The sequence below is a fragment of the Malaclemys terrapin genome, chromosome 10 (genome assembly GCF_027887155.1).
Source record: "Malaclemys terrapin pileata isolate rMalTer1 chromosome 10, rMalTer1.hap1, whole genome shotgun sequence".
Classification (NCBI taxonomy): domain Eukaryota; kingdom Metazoa; phylum Chordata; order Testudines; family Emydidae; genus Malaclemys; species Malaclemys terrapin.
Window position 1 is genome coordinate 5,865,405 of NC_071514.1, and position 15,105 is coordinate 5,880,509.

General features: G+C 43.4%; 1 protein-coding gene across 2 annotated transcripts in view; it reads left to right on the plus strand.

Annotated features, from left to right (window-relative positions):
- The window catches only part of MEGF11 (multiple EGF like domains 11), a 253,506-nt gene that overhangs the window by 22,920 nt on the left and 215,481 nt on the right, over positions 1 to 15,105 (plus strand). For both annotated transcript variants that reach the window (XM_054041093.1, XM_054041094.1), the window contains exon 4: positions 5,107 to 5,199. In XM_054041093.1, coding sequence (XP_053897068.1) covers positions 5,107 to 5,199 — 93 coding nt within the window. The remainder of the gene's footprint in view (positions 1 to 5,106; positions 5,200 to 15,105) is intronic.

The following is a 15,105-nucleotide window of genomic DNA, read 5'->3' on the forward strand; positions in this document are numbered from 1 at the left end:
TTACTACAGCAATTAAAAATAAACACTAAAGTTAGAGAAAGCTGAATAACAATGCAGAGTCTGGGAAGAATTTAATTTGTAGGTCTGTTTCACTGAGGAATGACCTTACATGTGGAGTGAATCAGTGTTTGTAATTATAAAGTGAATAAGTGATAAGTATCAAATGAATTGTTTCAGAACTCCCTTTGTTGACTTTATTCCATGATTAGGAGCAGTTGCTGTGTGACCTTGAATATGGTGAAATAACTCATGCTAAACGCATTGCTACAAAGTTGGCATTTTGGCAGGACTTTGATGTAGGTCATTTTATTACCAGGCTGAATCAAACTACAAACTGATCTCATACTCATGCCAAGAATGCTAATAATAAACTGATCAATGAGGTGCTGGATTGTTCAAGAGAAGGTGATCAGGGAGGAAAATGCAGACATAAAATCACTGGAATTCCAAGGGTTGAAGTGTCAGCCTTTGTGCTGGGAGGGATTATATTACTTGCATTAGTGCAAGTTTTCTTCATTCCAGGGCGTTCTAGCTGTGTGTCAAACAGGACGGTGTCAGAACGCACGCACTCATCTTTATTTTTCTTGACCTTTCCGTGCAAGTGATTTTTATAGTTCCATTAACTAGTAAGATCATTTGAAAACCACTGTACAAAGTTTATTATGAAGAATGCCTTGGGGCCCATTGTATCTTATAATGTGGAATGTTAATAGAATGAAAAATTAAATTAAACTCTAAAGATTATAGCAAGACAAGACTTCCCATTTTATATGGGAGAATTTGAAATTTTTACTTGCAATGGTGATATTTTGGAGTAATGCCCTACTCTGACCTTTTATATGGATGCTATAGATCTGATTCAGATCAAAGACAATAACAGCATTCCAAATTATACCTATCCTAGAATAAATTGGCTTATGTCAAACTAGCCTTCCACTTAAGGCAGGGGCTTTCTGTACCTTTTACACACAAGGCCAGTCAGCAGTAATTCCATTGCTTTAAATGGCTTTCCTTCAGTAAGTTTAGAACTGGGGCTCTGCCCTATTCATTTAACACATTCTGTTCTGTCTTGGGCAGGGCCCTGTATAAAAAGACAAATTGGGTCAAACCAACTCAGAAAGTTGGTGGCCTCCAAAAGGGAAAGCTAGGGACTGAGTTGTGGGGTAGTATGAGTAGAGTCCTGCAAACCTGCGGATATCTGCTTTATGTCCGTGGAATGAGATGCGGATATCCACGGACCATGTTTGCGGAACGCGGATTGGAAGCGGATACAAATTGTGCGGGTGTCTAGGCATGAATCTCAGTGGAATTTTTATTTTCATTTCTCTTGGACTTCCAACAAAGGCTAAGATGTGCCTAACTTTACCAGCTAGTGGGATGGGATGTTCACCGATGGAAAAAGCAGATTTTTCCCATTGTGTTTTCATGTCAAATTTTTTTTTGTCATAGTGAAAAACGTATCTTTCACATTTCACAGAATGGTGAAAATAAGACTTTTTGTGCAGCTCTTATGCGGGATGCAAGGTTCTTTTGGGCTGTGTAACAGCAGACATCTATTTAAGGGCTGTAATGTATCACTTTCTCTACCTAGTAGACATCTGTTTGAGGCATAAAATATGCTACAATATGCTTCTATGTCTGGTGCCATTTAAGCTTAAATAATAGACCAGTAACACACTGAAAATGCCAGTCAGTTTCACAAACTGCTTAGGTGACAGAAATCCTGGTGAGGGAGGGAACAGAAATGTCTCCTGGTCAGCCTTCTGCCTCACAATGTATGCTTTAGCCGGGAGCTAAAATAATTACCCACTTTAAAAAAATAAAATAAAAGTGCTGCACAGTTTTATAGAAAGAAGATGATCTGCTGTTTAAAATATACGTAAAGGGAACAGAAAGCTCTTGGACTCTTTTGGTCTAGATTCTCTCCTGTACACCAATGTAAATCATGAGGGGGGTCTCTCGAAGTCAAAGGACTAATACTGGTGTCAGTGAGAACAGAATCAGCTTCTAGGCTCTGGACCCTGCCAGCAGGTAGGGGATCTTGGGGGACAACTACTGCACTGGTGGGGTGTAAAATAAACTTTATTAAGAAAATGCAAAAACAGGGAAAATTTAATAGTGAGGGGCATGGGGTTTGTTAAGGTAGACAATTGGGAGGGGTTTCTTTTAATAAATAGGATAGGGGGTTTCAAGAGTGGGGTACAATACAGTGGGTAACCAATTAACAGTGAAATATAAATGTAACCGGTAGCTAACAGTTTCTATGTAAAGGGTGTGTCACAGCAGCATATAACCAACTAACAGTTATGGGTAAAATGTGTTAAATAACCAACAACTCTAGGTAAAAATGTTTCACAGTGGTGTAAATGTAAAATGTGAGGGGTGTTAGAAAGGAAAAGGGTAACCAATGGGGTTTTATGCTAGACTTCAGTAATACAGTTGAGGTTTGGCAGCAGTAGGAGCAGGGTGAGCACGTGGGGGAAGGGATTGAGAGAGAGAGAGAGCAGACAGGCTGCAAGTTTAAACAGCAGAGAGACAATTATACAGAACACAGCAAAATCTTATCTATGATTTAATTTAACCAAGACTACACAAATTAGCAAGTAACAAAACACAATGCAACAATTCTTTAAGCCTAACTTACAGAGTACAATGCAAGCAATTTTCTAAACCTAACTTAACCACAACTATGCAAAATGAAATTACAATTTATCTAGACTAAAGGCTAAATCTAACTTAATGGGTGCACCTTATACTAGGGGTAGTTCCAGAGGGCAGAGTGGTGCGTGCCCAGGATACAACTTCAAGGGGGGGGGGGGGAGTTGTTTAACTAGTGGTGGCTGCAAGCAGGCTTATTTCTAGCAGCAAAGACTCTGCGGAGCTAGAAGCAGATTACAGATACAGACCAAGGAGTTAGCTTGGGTTTGCCTGCTGGGGAAAGGAAGCCAGCAGCTAGAACAAGGGGAGTGTGCAAGAGGTTTTTCCTTACCAATCCCCAAAGCAGCAGCAGGAACAGCAGTTTCAGCATCAGAGGACGCAGAGAGGGCTCGATTCGCTTACAATAATCAGGAGATCTCCAGGCACAAATTCGTTGTTCGGGGGAGGGGAGTTTAAAAACAGGGGTACGCTCAAAAACAAACGAGAGCGGGGAGAGGGCCCCCCAAAGATCCCTAGCTGATCAGACCAGGTGGCAAAGCAAGGACCTTCTCCGTGGGTCTGATCAGAAAAGGTCTGGTTTTAAGGGCAAACTCAGGCAGTTTCCCGCCAGTAACTTTGATTGGTTCCCCTTAATCCAGCAGAGGAGAGAAGGCAGGGAAACTGCAGGTAGGCACAGGACCTGCCTGGGCAAGCTCTGAGTTACAGGTATGACTCATATGTTTAGCTATGTGGCCACTTGAGGTCTTGCATACCTGGGCAGAGCACCCTACACCGAGCCGGGTCCGAACAAAGAAGCTAGACAAAGGAGCGAAAAGCCCCCACCTCCCTGAGCAAAGCAATGGCTCCAGTCAGTCTGCACAAGCCATTTCCATGAGCAGGGCCAGGCTGTGACTTTGGTCAGTTCCATGGCCGGGGGCCACTCAGAATCCAGCAGGGGGACAGCTGTAACAGACTGCTACGACTAGGCATGACATGTGCAAATGCTGTTCAAAGTACTCTCCACAGCTCTTCCAGCATATTGAGCCTTTATATTGCCCTGTAACTCCACTGCTGGTCCATACTCTATCTCCTCCTGCCTGTAGATTACCAACGGTCCTGAAATGTCTTTGCTAAACTGTGTGGTGGCTCACATTTCTGTATGAATGATCTCCATTTCTCTCTTGCCCTGGCATGGATTTGATCCCATGCTTACAGAGCAGAAGAATGCATACCTGTCTTTGGAAACCCTTATGGAAATAAAATAAATGCACAAAATAGGGTAGGATAATTAGAGCCTAGAGTATTAGTGATCGATATTTCATACTCCCTGCAATGGTGTCCAAACAAAAGATATGAAATATGAATGAATTACAGTTTTGACACACACAGAACCCACAAAGGAAACAAGCTAATAGAGAGAAATCCTGCAGTCTTTACAGTCAGGCAAAATTCCCATTGATGTTAATGCAGGATTTGACTGGCTGAGGTCTATACATTTTGTCCTATAGGTAGGATTGTAGGAAAACCACTTACGAGTTGGAGCTGGAGAAACTCTTAGTTGTGAAATCCGAACAGTGTCCCTAATGATCCAAACCCAGAATTTTCAGAGGAATGGCCACCTAGGGTTTAATACCAACTTGTGCTGAAACATGGCTGTAGAGCTCCTAGCTGGTATTCAGAACAGACTGCCAAATAAGAGAGCCCTTTCGGACACATGCCTAATTTGTGGGGATCCTAGGTAGTGATCACAGAGTGATTTCCCCCCAAAGCACCTGACATTAGAAGACAGGATACTGGGCTAGATGGACCATTGGTCTGACCCAATATGGCCGTTCTTATGGTCACATGATGGCTGTTCACTGGCTAATGTGAAAAGAGTTTGGTGATCACAGCGAGTATCCCAAAAAGATACTTTCAGAGTCAGCCCTCATAATGGCCTTGTTTTAAAAACCACTAAGCTCTGGACATTTTAGTTATGGAAAACCTGATGCCCTTGAAAAGACAGGGGTACAACTGTAGCACTATGTGTAAAATTATTTCTTTTCCTCAGTCTATTTTGACAAATCTGTTTTGGATCTTCATACATCTTAACACCGAGTTCTTTCTTTCCTTATGAGCTGTAACACTTTTGTCTGATTGTGTTATAAGAAGCTGGCATTCTCGAATTACAATCATAAGGGTCAATTTGGTAAAGGTTTTATTTATTATGAAGTAATAATTGCTACACAAAGTAATTACTGGTGTCAGGGTTTTTTTCATTACAAAAAGTCAGATTGGGATATGAGATTTTTAGTGTCTAACAAGAGAGACCTATATGGTTACTTTAATAATCTAGTATTAATTAAAATCTGCAAGTAGCGCTTTTGTTTTTTTAAAAGAAAATATTGACCTTTATGATGCAATTTAAGTGTTGTGCTTACCAATCATTTCACACATTTGACAATACCGTGTGACGTTTCTCCTTCACAGCTCTCTGCACAGAAGAGTGTGTGCATGGAAGATGTATATCTCCAGATACCTGTCATTGTGAACCAGGCTGGGGAGGCGTTGACTGCTCCAGTGGTGAGTAGAGGCCCAGTAAAAAATATGGGTATATTAAAGACACACACTGTTTTTAAAAACAAGAAGTCTGAATGAAATCGGTGGCTTAGGACACGGTTACTTTAAATAGAAAATGAGAAACATCAGTTTGATTATTTTGCAACAGTTAATTAATTTGGGGAATCACTCCTGCCCTGCTAATAAAGAGGTGATGGCTTTAATTTTCTTTGTTCTTGTCTTTATAAAGCTTTATTAAATGCAGCGGAGGATATTTTTAAACTCTTATTTCCTGTTAGTCAAACATTAATGATAGATGCTCATACAAGACTGTCTCTGAAGTGAAATTGCTTTGCCTCGTGTTTTAGCCATGCCAAAGTCTTCATCAAAACACTTCCTGTGATGGACATAGGTTCTGGATGAAATCCTGGACCTGTGGAAGCCAATGGGAGTTTTGCCATTGACTTCAATAGAACTAAGATTTCACCTCCTGATTCTAAGCTTGTGCACTTGTCCTTTATCCAAAATGCAGGAATGGATGATGGTAGCTGGTGGGTGTTGTGCTCATTTTAGATATTTTCATTAGAAGATTCATTTATACTTTAGGGCTCAAGAGTCTTTCAGTTGGAGAAGTTGCATATGTCAGAGCTATTCTTAGTAAAAATAGGTTTCTGTCCACGTGATTAGTTCATGCTAGAATGAAACGGCTAGTGTTCTTTCCAGAGTAAACATTGGAGAGTTATGCAACGTAGGCTCCAGCCATTATTGGCATAATGGGAATAAGTTCACATGAAGGCTCTTTGTGTGGCAGGCAACTACATAAAGCTGCATCATTCTAGAAAGATGCTGCAAGTCACGGACTGAATGGTCTTGTTTCCTCCCACCGCTTTCCCAAATTGATTGGAAGCTGGAAAAAGACACATTCTTACCAACCATCAAGACAATAGACAAAGTAACTGTAGAAAGAGACAGGTTAGCGATATTGACAGGCTCAAAGGGCAGTAGCAGTTAAATATCCCCCCGGGGTAAAAACAGTTCCTGAGATTTTACCGTGTTGCCTGAAGCCAACGCAATGGAACTTTGTCTGGCCAAGGACATCATGAATGTTCTGTGTTCAGCTCTTGCAGTGTCTTCAATTGAGGGAGCAGAGGCAGTTGTGGGATGGGAGAGAGTAGGAAGTTCATGAGGACATAAGGATTCACTCTGTTTAGGGGATGGGAGGGCCTCTAAGGCTTCTCCGCTGGGGAAAAGAATCAGAAAGGCAGCATAAAATATTGAAATAGCTATTTCGAGTAACTTTTTTTTTAAAGCCCTTGGGAAAAAACTCCTTCAATTATGAAATATTGCCCAGAATCTCAAGAACGAATTCTACCCTTTGGTTATTTTTAAAAAATAATGCTTTTGCCCCCAGTCATTCAGTATTTGTGCCGTATATAGATAAGCACTTCACTTATGGTTGTAGAGATGTTAAATAACAAACCTGGGAGGGGAAAAAACCTTGTGATAAAGTACATACAGAGTAATAAAAGCTCCATTCTGTGTAATAACAAACAGTAAAGGATGAGATGTCAACATGGAGATGGGTCTCATGGACTAAAACTGCCCAGTGCCTTTTATTAAATTGTACTAATCTTGCAAGCGAAGATAAAAAGAAAAAGGGGTTTTTCCTATATTGAATATTTAGCTTTTTAAAGTAATTAGGAATATTAAAGCACTGACAATGATTGAGATAGAAACATTATTCATAACTTTTATTTCCGCACTGGGCAGCGATCCAGTATATTTCATTTATGAGATTTCAGCTGCGAAGAGAGGCGAGTTAGCCAATTCTTAAATTAAATATGCCCTGTTAACTTTTATAAATGATATTCCCAGGATTAGCCTCAAAATTTAAGCTTTCATTTTATTAATAGAATTACTGTATTCACTGGACTATAGTGTCCATTGTGTCTCTTCCCATTTATAATATGTAGTGCAACAAGCATTCTTGTCTTAAAGCCGATTCAACAAGCACTTATGCTACCAAGCGTAGTGCTTATTACTGTGAATGGTCCCATGGACATCAGTTATTACTGACGTCCATGGAGCTACTCGCAGTACAAAGTGTTGTGCTTGGTGGTTAGGGATTCGAAGACTGGACCCTTAATCCTAAGGGGCTTTGATTTTGTTTAGATTAACACGTACACAATAGATTTTGATTCTATATAGTGCACAAAGAATCCAAAAGAGCTTTTGTTATGAGTTATGTGCTGGTAATTTAGAGCTGGTCAAATGCCGGTGCCTCAAGAAGCTTTCTGAGAATGGAATTAATTTCTGGTGAGCTGAGCGAGAGAGAGTTAGTGAGACCGAGCCTGACCCAGAATAGCCAATAGCCTGGTTGTTATAGTCCTCACCTTGGTTGCGGGAGAACCAGGTTCAAATCCCTACTCTGAATAAGGTAGAGCAGCAACTTGAACCCTATTTGGCTGTTCTGGGATGGGTCTCTCTCCATCTCTCCTGTTGGAGCTTGTGACCTCCTACTGGTTGTCTCTGGGAATTAGCTCAGTCCAGTGGAGTGCCCTCTCCAGGTGGTGTCCCGTCTGTCGTCTCGCCCTTGGTTGGTGTCTGAGCCCGCGTCGCTCACTAGCTCGCAGCGTCTTCTTCAGGACCACTGCCCTCCGGCAGTGCCCCTTAGTCCATCCACACCCCCTTCCGGGGGTTGTGTGATCAGCAGTCTTCCTACACCCCAGCCACCATGTCCAACCACACCCCCAAAGTCTAATCCCTCTTGTCAGGGATCTGGCGTAGTCTATGATGGCCGCTCCCCACAGCTGATGGCTGGATGTACTGCAAGGGGGGAAGGGGGGGACCCAGGCCTGCCCTCTACTTGGGTCCCGGACCAGGGACCCTCTGGCAGCAGCCTCGCTGTCCTCCTCCTCTCCCCTCATCTGTCCACTTCCCTGGGCCACTTTCCCCTTCGGCCCCTTGCACCCGCTAGGCCCTTCCCTTCAGGGCCTGCAGCCTGGTAGGCTACGGGCTAGAGCTCCCTTCTGCTCCCCGAGCCTGGCCAGCACTGTGCTGTCCATGGTGCTAGTCTCTCAGCCCTGGAGACAGACCTTCCCCTGTTAAAGGTCTGGGACAGACTGACTGCTCTCTTCCTGGGCAGCCTTTATATAGGGCCAAGCTGAACCCTGATTGGCTGTCTCCAATCTTGGCTCCGATTGGCTCCCAACAAGCCCTTTTCTAATTGGCGGCCCATCTGCGCAGGCACACTGGCCTGCTGCAGCCTACACTCTCAGGAAGTGGGGCAGCCGCCCCACTACAGAGCTGTACCACTTTTATATAAAAAAAAAAATATTTAGTATGGCAGGGACTTGAACCTGAGTGTCCCCCTTCCCAGGTGAGTGCCCTGGCTACTAGTCTACTGAGGGAGGTGGGGGTCTCTTGATTTTGTCCTGATGCTGAATGGGAACATTTTTGACATCTTGAAAATATTTGTGGGATGGGACAGTGAGCGTAGCTCTGCTGGTATCTTTGTGGGCAAAGACAGTGGCCATTACGCTCTCAGCGCTGGATATCTTAACTGTTTTAGTGGCAGAGGGATTGCAGAGTAGATTACTTGAGTCGCCACCTACTTTCTGGGTTCTTTTAACTGCTTCCTGGGCAATCTCATTTAGGGTTAGAACCTATTCAGTACTGAGCACACTCCACTCCCATTTACTTCAGTGGGAGTTGAGGCCGCTCAACCTCTTGCAGGAGAAACGACGCTTCCTAGGTGTGGATCCTAGCGCCTCCCCAAAACCAAATGCTGCACTATGGGTGAAATTCACCCCTATGCTCAATGGTGCCATTTAAATCCTCAACATTGGACTGAAGCGGGACTTAGGTGGTGCATGGGCTTTCTGTTGGCTCTACACATGGGTGAATTTCACTCTGCCAGGAAGGATTATGAGTCGAGGTGCTGACACTGAGCACAAAGCTATGATTTTTTTTTACTCATTGGCGAGACTCTCACATTAAATTTAGATCATTACCGCTAGCCGTGTCAGTTGACTGGAATAGATACCGTAAATGTTTTTTAAATAGTTGCATCCATGGCTGTAATTACTCAGGCAGCTGCAGACGTTCACGCTGATAACTCGTCTGGTAGGACGACATTCAAGTTACGATTCTCTGCAACTTCCCCATGACGGATCATATTGCGTGTTAGAGTTCAACGGCTGCCAAGGTTAAAATAACTTTGGATGAATTGCTAAACAATTCCAACCTTCCCTCCCCCAAACCCTGTGCCATATTCAGCTCTGCATGCTTCTATACCTGTTTTACTGCATGCTGTCGTACATCTGTTGATGCCCGCAGGCCTAGCCTTGATTTCATACTATAAAGCTGCAATATATTACGGCGCGATTACCATAACAATAAAAAGGGGAGTAATGAGGTATTAACTCAAGAAACTGTTGAATAAAATGTTTTTCAAGGTCTTGATGATGCTAAAAGAGAGAATTTTCATTCATTAAAAGAAAAATCATTTTAAAACATCACTCTTGCCCCCTTTCTTAAACTTGCTTTCTGAAGCCTGCTCATTTTGGCCGTGCAATCTGCAATGTTTTTTCAGATGCAAAGGAAGACAGCAAATGCTCCATGTGAACTTTCCTGGTCACCTGTTCAATTATTTCAAAGCAATTAACTTCAAACAGCATGACATAGTGGCTTGGATTTCTAGTAGGAAAGTGATTTGGTATTGGAGGCTTACCTGTCTTCATCGTTCTGAATAATAGCCTTCCCAATTTGCGAGTATTTAGGCCCTGATCCTGCCAAGTACTTAAGCACATCCTTAACTTTAAGCAGGTGAGTGACAATGGAACTGTTTATGGGCTTAAAGTTAAGCATGTGCTTAAGTGCTTTGATGAATCAGGCCTTGAGGACTTAATCCAAAGCCCATTGAAGTCAGTGGCAAGACACCTGTTGAATTGAACAGGCTTTGGGTCAGGCCCTTATAAAAGTAAGACTTTTCTTTTATTAAAATACTATAACTCATCAGGCCAGACTGTTGAAAGGAATTAATGGGGTGGGTATTTTTCATTTTGGGGAACATTAACTTGTGGCCCACCCCCCCCTTCCTCCCAGCAGTGGGATTCATGTGCATGCGTGAAGAAACTGACAGGCTAACTGGGGATGGGCGTGAGGCACACAGTTGAGATTGAGAGCTGACTTTCCTGAGAGTTTGGGTGCCAGGATCAGGGAATTTAACTCTAAGGGAGCAGGTAATAAATGAGATTTTCAGGATGTTTTACTGTATCAGTTTGGGCAGCAAATATAGGACTCACCCAAATAGTTAATTTAGGGACTGTTGTATATTACTGCCACAGAGCAGTGGGGGAATGCATCCTTCATATCCCCTCGTTTGAGAGACCGAGATTCTAACAGTCCTGACTTGTGACAGGTTGGTCAGCAATATATACAGGTAGTTTAGTTTTCATCAGAATTTTTTTATACAAACCATCATTAGAGAGAGAACCTATTTCATCTTTATCTCTGTGTCAAAAAATAGTGAAGGTCATAACAACAGGCAAGTATAACATCTCAGCAAGATCACTTTTAAGGGTATAGCCCTGGAGCAGCTGGAATGCTTCAGTTCTGAGATTCGTGATGAATGAGAATGGTAGCTGGTTTGCTAAACCTGAAGGTGGTTTGCTTGACTAACCATGAAAACAGTGGTAAAAATCAGAGGAGGAAAATGGAATATTTTTAAAATGAGTCTGACATTTTCCAGGCTTGATTTTTTTTGGGGGGGTGAGGGGGGGCTCAAATGTTCATAAAAAGCTTTGGACAGTTTCTGAGTGGACAATAAAAGCTCTAGGGAACCACTACTGATTTGTGAGTACAGGTCAAACTCAAATCAAGGCAGATTTCAAGGACTGAGTCAAAAGTTCAGCACAGTTCTATCCTCAGCTTTTTAAAGCAAGTGGGGATGTCTGGTGGAATAAGTGGTTGTGACCTGGGCCACTCACATGACCTGGACTTTAAGGGGCGCATCCTCAGCTAATGAAAATTGTCATAACTCCATTGAAGTCAGTTACATCAGTCGAGGATCTGCCCCTGAAGGTTAACACACTTCCACAAAGGAATTTAGAAATTTCTTTTCATCTGAAGAAAATTTAAAATTGGCCCAAATAAAAACAGTTCTTGGGGGAGCACCAGTTGTGGGCTCACATGGAAGTTACCTGTCTATCTGTGCTTGCTGCTTTGTAGTCCAATAACATTGTCATTCCTTACTCCTGTTGGACTGAAGAATCTCTCTTTTGCGGGAGGAGCACCTGATGGAATCTATTGATTATATGCTAGCCACAAAGAGCTCTGAAATCCAGTTCCTGTGCCCTTCAACATGTTCATTTTCTCCACCTAGCTTGATTTAACAAAAGACTCTGAGAGTCTAAACCAGGAGTGGACAAAATATGGCCCGTGGGCCGGATCCGGCCCATCTAACATTTCTGTCCGGCCCACCAGGCTCTTTGGCTGCCCCTTTGCGATCTCCGGGCCACTAAAAGTCTTTCAAAGCTTGGTCCAGTCTTGAGTGAAGTTGGGACTGATTTATACATGTGTGGAGTTTGCAGTTTTAACATGGTCTTCAGTGCAACCAGGTCCAACTTTGACTGTCTTTTATTTTAGCTTGAATTGAAAATTAAATGTGAGGATTTCATCATGCAAATGGATGCAAATGCACGTGGATCAGAACAGAAGCTAATGCTCAAATGAAGCCTTGCTAAACAAAAACCCACTGAAGAGCCTTCTTGGCCAACCTTTATAGGCAAAGGAGCTTCCTGTAGTAATTAAGGAGCAGAATTGATTTTTGTCTTTTTCAATCCCAACAATCTGCTCTTTCCTTAAAAGTACTTTTAAAAACACCCCAGTCCATCCAACCGCTGCCAAACTGGTGTAATCACACCAAGGTTAACAGCTTGTGTTTATGTTTTTCCTCTGCTGGATGTTGGGCCCACGCACATGGGCCCATGTGCCCACTTTGTGTGTGTGTGTGTGTGTTTTACAGTGTCTCACTGCCAGCATAGGCCCAGCCTACGCAGGGCTCTCTGGGTCCAGAGAAGTGAAGATGTAAACACAAACTGCTTTTTAGTGCAGACAAGAGCACGTAGGGATATTCCTGTAGGGTTTTAAACTTTGGCTGAATCAAACTGGCCTGATCTATCGTTTATCCTTCCATGCCGCTCATGGAATTCTTTTTCCTGCTGGTAAGTATTAAAATCTGCCTAATAGATTTTTCTCGCTGTTAGTGGCTGGGGAATATTCTCCACTTTGCAACCTCTGTAACAGAGCCACGTAAGAAATGCCAAAATCTTTGTCGTGTTCAGGGCAAGATGCAAAGCTCGTCTTTTGGTGTAGCCTTTCCCAGAGCCAATAGAAGACGGTAGCTGCTTGTGGTTTAAAAAAAAATGGGTAGGATGTTTTTGACAGAACTGGCTGTGCACCTTTATATGACTCGCATGCTAGAAATGTGTCCATCTAGCCTGGTACCAACTGCTTTGGAGAGAGGCAAAATTCACATTCCCTGTGCACTCTGCCTTTTCACACCAAACGATGCTAGTCTTTGAATTCTTCCAGCTGCCAGAGGACTTTCTTCTGAGCCCTGCTCCTTAAATCAGCTATTGGCATCTGTGATCAAGGGAGTGGCAAGAAGTTTTCTCCTAGCAACAGCAACCTTCCTTTGAGACGTCCCTCTTTGCTTTTGAAGGGTAGGTGCAGTTGATGGACCTGACCCCTCTTGTCGGGCTCTGGAGGGGACTTCCTTGGATCCTAGCTCCCTTTGTTAGGGTCCGATCTAGCAATGTGCTTAAACATGTGCATAGTCCCATTAAAGTCGGTAATGGAACTGCTTGAGTGCTCAAAGTTAGGCATGTGCTTAAGTCCCTTGCTGAATCACAGCCTAAGGAGCTAAGATGGGGCACCATAATGATGACCCCCCCCTTACTGCTGAACAATGCAAGGCAGTTCCTCCAGTGATTGACTAGCACTCCCAGGTCGTGCCAATCCAGAGAGGCTGGAGCTTGACTCCAAATATCCTGCATGGCAGAGCACAGCCAGCAGGTCAGTGAGCTGAACCTACTCGTTCATTTTAAAGAGTGATGTTATTCTAACTTAACAGCAACTGAAGTTGTGGGTAGGGGGTGGGAAGGCAGGTTGCTTACCAGGCCTACCGTTGTATAATTAATAAAGATTTCAAAACTGTAATATATTATTGGAATAATTCAATGCAATTATCTTAAGGTTACAAGAGTCGCTGCTTTTATGGAAGCAACCAGTTATTTCCATGTTTGGCTCCTTTGGTTAAGGAGGTGAGCTGGTAATGGGTTATGCGCTGAAGTGAATATTCCTGTATAATTTAGATAATCTTCTGGCAGTGGACTCCTGGTCTATTAAAATCCTCTTTCTATTTGTATCCCGTCAGAGTGGCACCTGCTGGAACAGCTTTATGGTAACAGCTTGTACTGTCCACATGTCCTGGTGCCATGCCACCTTGTCAGCTCTCTCACGTGTTGAGGCGGGGAGTATGGGTCATGAGTAAGTTGGGAGACCTCCAAGGAACATCTTGGTGCGTCAGGAAATACTGTGGTGACTCCGAAGGTCCCGCTGCCCCTTCACAGTTAATATGGAAGCAAGGCCTCAGAATTGCACTAGAAGTTGTTGTGCTTCTGGAGGTGTTGGATGGGAAAGTCAAACTCGCCGAGGGGATTTAAATGCCCAATTCCCCTTTTATTTCTAATGGGAACTGGGTGTCTGAATTACACAGGTGACTTTGGACATCTTGGCCGCTCTCTTTTTGGTAAGACGTAAATCAGAGACCCTGAGCTGTGGCTAACTTGCAAAATACACCTCTACCCCGATATAACATGAGTTCGGATATAACACAGTCAAGCAGCGCTCTGGGGTGGGCGGGGCTGCGCACTCTGGCAGATCAAAGCAAGTTCGATATAACGCGGTTTCACCTATAATGCAGTAAGATTTTTTTGGCTCCCGAGGACAGCGTTATATCGGGGTAGAGGTATATTAATTAGTTTATGTTTGAAGGTGTACAGAACGTATGGTGATTGTTCATAAAATAAAATAAAAAACGTCTCATGGCACTTTCCATGGTAAATAGCATATATGACTCCCAGGGGAATACTGCACCAAAAAAATTAAAAATTCTGTGCACAATATTTTAAAATTCTGCATATTTTATTTGTCAAAATAACACAATATAATCATGCCAGTTTCAATTATTTTGGTAATTTATTTCAAAATACCTGTCAGCAGTATGTCTATAACAATACAGCCAACAAAAAAGATTCAGGAAATGTTTTTTGACAAATAGATTCCTTACTAGGCATATTAATACAGAATTTTGAGTAATAATTTGTTTAAACTACAATACAGAAACGTCTTTCTCGCACCCCTCAGAAGCAGTGCAAAGCGTTAAGGAAGTCAGGAGGAACAGAAGAGCTGAGGGAGAGGGAAGTAAATTGCTGGGTAGGAGCGTGGAAGGGAAGCTGGAGGGTTATTGGGTGTGGGTGGGAGAAGTATGGAACAGTTTTTCGGGGGGGGGGTTGTTTTTGAGTTGGGTGGGAAGCCTCCCCCATGCAGACCCTGGCTGACCTCAGCCACTCCCATTCAGTCAGGCACAACTGCCCCATCCCCATGTGTCCCTGTATGTTCCCTCCCTCATGTGTCCCTGCACCCCCACTCAGACACCCCTCCATCCCATCCACATGTGGCTCTGCACCCCCATCCCAGTCAGCCTCTGGCTCAGTGCTGTCACCTCCTAGCTCCTGTGCCCCCACCCCAGTCTATCTTCCCCACTAGTCCTTCTGAACCCCAGTCTGTGACCCCCCCCCAGCAGCCCCATGTACCCCACTCCATACCCTGTGTCTCCTCACTTGGCCCTGCAGGCAGGGCACT